The 2,702-nt window shown below is 50.5% G+C and overlaps 2 protein-coding genes across 5 annotated transcripts in view; one reads left to right on the plus strand and one right to left on the minus strand.

Annotated features, from left to right (window-relative positions):
- The window catches only part of LOC113206306 (uncharacterized), a 78,271-nt gene that overhangs the window by 50,054 nt on the left and 25,515 nt on the right, over positions 1–2,702 (plus strand). For all 4 annotated transcript variants that reach the window (XM_052268502.1, XM_052268505.1, XM_052268503.1 and 1 more), the window contains exon 4: positions 108–244. In XM_052268502.1, coding sequence (XP_052124462.1) covers positions 108–244 — 137 coding nt within the window. The remainder of the gene's footprint in view (positions 1–107; positions 245–2,702) is intronic.
- Positions 1–2,702, minus strand: part of LOC113206287 (uncharacterized) — an 83,854-nt gene that overhangs the window by 40,845 nt on the left and 40,307 nt on the right. The gene's annotated exons all lie outside the window — the stretch shown is intronic.

Here is a 2,702-nt window from a genome sequence, read left to right on the forward strand (position 1 = left end):
TCGCCTTGACTTTTGAGTGCTGCGTGCCCTCGCCCACGCCGCATCTCCTGCTGTCACTAATCACAGTGAAGGTTTCAACCGTTGTAACCGTAACCATTTTGTTCCAGTTTGCAACCGCACCTACTACGGCGACGTAGGCAAGACGTACGAACTGTCGATCGGAAAGCCCGCACTGGACCGCATCCCCTACAACTGCCACCTCACCTTCACTGCCAGCGGACACACCCACGGCGAGCTCATCCAGGTAAGCACCTCCCTTACAGCCCTTCTGTCCTGCCGTATGCATACGTCCATGGAGGACGTTGAATGACTTTCCCATACCCATAGCGTGCACACCCCATTTTGCACGACGCAAGGCTCTGCTGGAGCAGTGTAGACGGTCGGTTCGACACGAAATCGACGGGCAAGCCAAACCAATTAAGTATTTCGCCGCAACGTTTTGGGCTGCGACGCTCAACCTTTGGTACCTGTGGTGCCGTTGCTCATAAACACTCTTCTGCCACGCTCGGTAACCCGCGGCACCTCAACCCCTTATCGCCTTCGTGCGACCCCTCAGCTACTGAATGTGGGCTTTATCAGCTGAAGGATCTTAACAGCTTACCATCTTAACATGTTAAGACATGCATTTTGCATCATATTTGATAGTATGACTATTGTTTTACATTTTAATGTCTTTATATTGGCTAAAATGCCGACCAGAACATCCACGGGATCGCTACAACGATCGACAGAATCATGGTTCATGGTTTCCTTGAAAGTTGTGTTAACACTGGAAACGCAAGTGTGTGAATGTCGACTTGTAGGTGTGTGAATATCCATTCATACACTAGAGCGGTAAAGAAGTGAATTTTTCCTAGAAAATTCACACTTTTCCCCCTCTAAGTGTACGAATCGATATTCACACACCTACAGGTGTGCGACATTCACACACTTGCGTTTCCAGTGAAGATCCGGCGAAACCACGGATCTCTGCTTTCCATCAAACTGAAGCGATGGAAAATCTTTCTAAACGTTCCGGTCGGCCTTTTTTAAAAATTTAAACACATTCATAACTAAAAATCATGGCCAAAGTGCTAAATACAATGAAAATGAAACTGTTAAGATGTTAAGATCCTTAAGCTGATAAAGACGTAATGTCGTGTGTGTCCAGAACACTCCAGTGACGACCCTGACGTAGGGAGCTTTCACCCCCCCCCCCCCTTTCCTATCACACACACACACACACCCACACACACACAGTATGTACGCGTTTACACGTACACACACGGGATATCGGGATATACCGAGGCGTGCAGCACATTCGCCATCAAGTGTGGCTGACAGCGCCGAGTGCATCGTGGTGTAGCGTAGCCTCGCGCAGGGCCTCTCACTGTGCTGCAGCGGTCAGTCACAGTCGTGTATGTGCCAGGAGAGGTTTATGAATAAACCTTTTGTCTTTGTCAATCTAGCTTTGGTTCTCGCTTCAAGTTATTGTAATGATACGGTGGAACAGTGTAGTAAAAAACACGAACAGTACACACCCTTATGTGGTTGCTCCCGCGGTCAACCACATGGAAATAATAACAAAAGGAGGCCATCATGAAAGCGTTGTCTGTTTGTAATGACCCACACGCACGCACAGAAAAAAAGATCCCCACTGCCCTCTCCCCACTTTCGTACACTCTTTAACGGCCAGTCGTATATCGGGTGTCGGTCCGGCATTTTTCCCCTTTGCGAATATTATCGAAGCTCCATACCGTCAGACATGGAGAGCCAGCATAGAGCCGAGTGGCGCCAGCCCAGTAGCCCAGTGGGGGCAACATCACAAACAAAAAGGGAGGCCGAAACAAAACAAAAACGTCGATTTAAAGAGAGCGCGCGAGCCCCTAATTAATGCTGTGTGAGCGGAGCCAAAGCGACGCGCGAGTGAAACAAAGTAAAAAAAAAAAACAAAAAAAAACGGCCCGACAGCGGAGGAAAAACACGTGGGAAGGGGAGAGAAGGGGGAAAGGGTGAAAAGAAGGAGGAGCTGCACGGACTGAACTGAACATCATCTTCTTTTATCTGAGTAACCAACCGGGTCCAGGAGTGGGAGCAGTGGGATCTTAGGGAAAAAGTAAGAGAATGAGAGAGAGCGACGGAAGGTGATGGGCGGGGAAAAGGGAGAGGTTGAGAGGAGCAAAAGAGGTAAAACTGAGATATTATGATAACGTCGCACGCGGTAGAGTCTTAGTAGAGCGAGTCTAATGGCCCAGAAGGAGAGCTCAGCCAGCGTGCGGGCCGGGCCGGGGTGGAGCTGGCGGTGCTCTCTAGTGGGGCTTGACAGGAGATAGAGCCGTCATCGCCGGTGCGCCCGCTTACTTCCGGCCTCGTTAGGTGAGCCTATTTCCGGCTCCGCTCCACCCGCTTACCGCTCGCTTTTGTCCCGGGACGAGCAGAGAGCGAGCCTCACCCCGGACCCCGGGGGGAACAAAACGGAAAACAACAAAAACAGGAAAAAGAACATCGGCCCTGCAGCCGCAACTGAACAAACCCTGCTCCCTGTGCTGCGGTCACTAGTAGTAGTTTTCTATTTCTATCTCTCTCCCTCTCTCTTTTCTTGTCTTCTCTAAATCAGAGCCAAGCAGCCCCCCTCTGTCTGTGCTCGCCGACGGGACGGCTGCTGGTGCTGCTGCTCCGAAAACATACATATATATAAGTACGCGCTACGTTACGCCCCCCCC

The sequence above is a fragment of the Frankliniella occidentalis genome, unplaced genomic scaffold, assembly GCF_000697945.3.
Source record: "Frankliniella occidentalis isolate FOCC.00 unplaced genomic scaffold, Focc_3.1 Scaffold71, whole genome shotgun sequence".
NCBI classification, from domain to species: domain Eukaryota; kingdom Metazoa; phylum Arthropoda; class Insecta; order Thysanoptera; family Thripidae; genus Frankliniella; species Frankliniella occidentalis.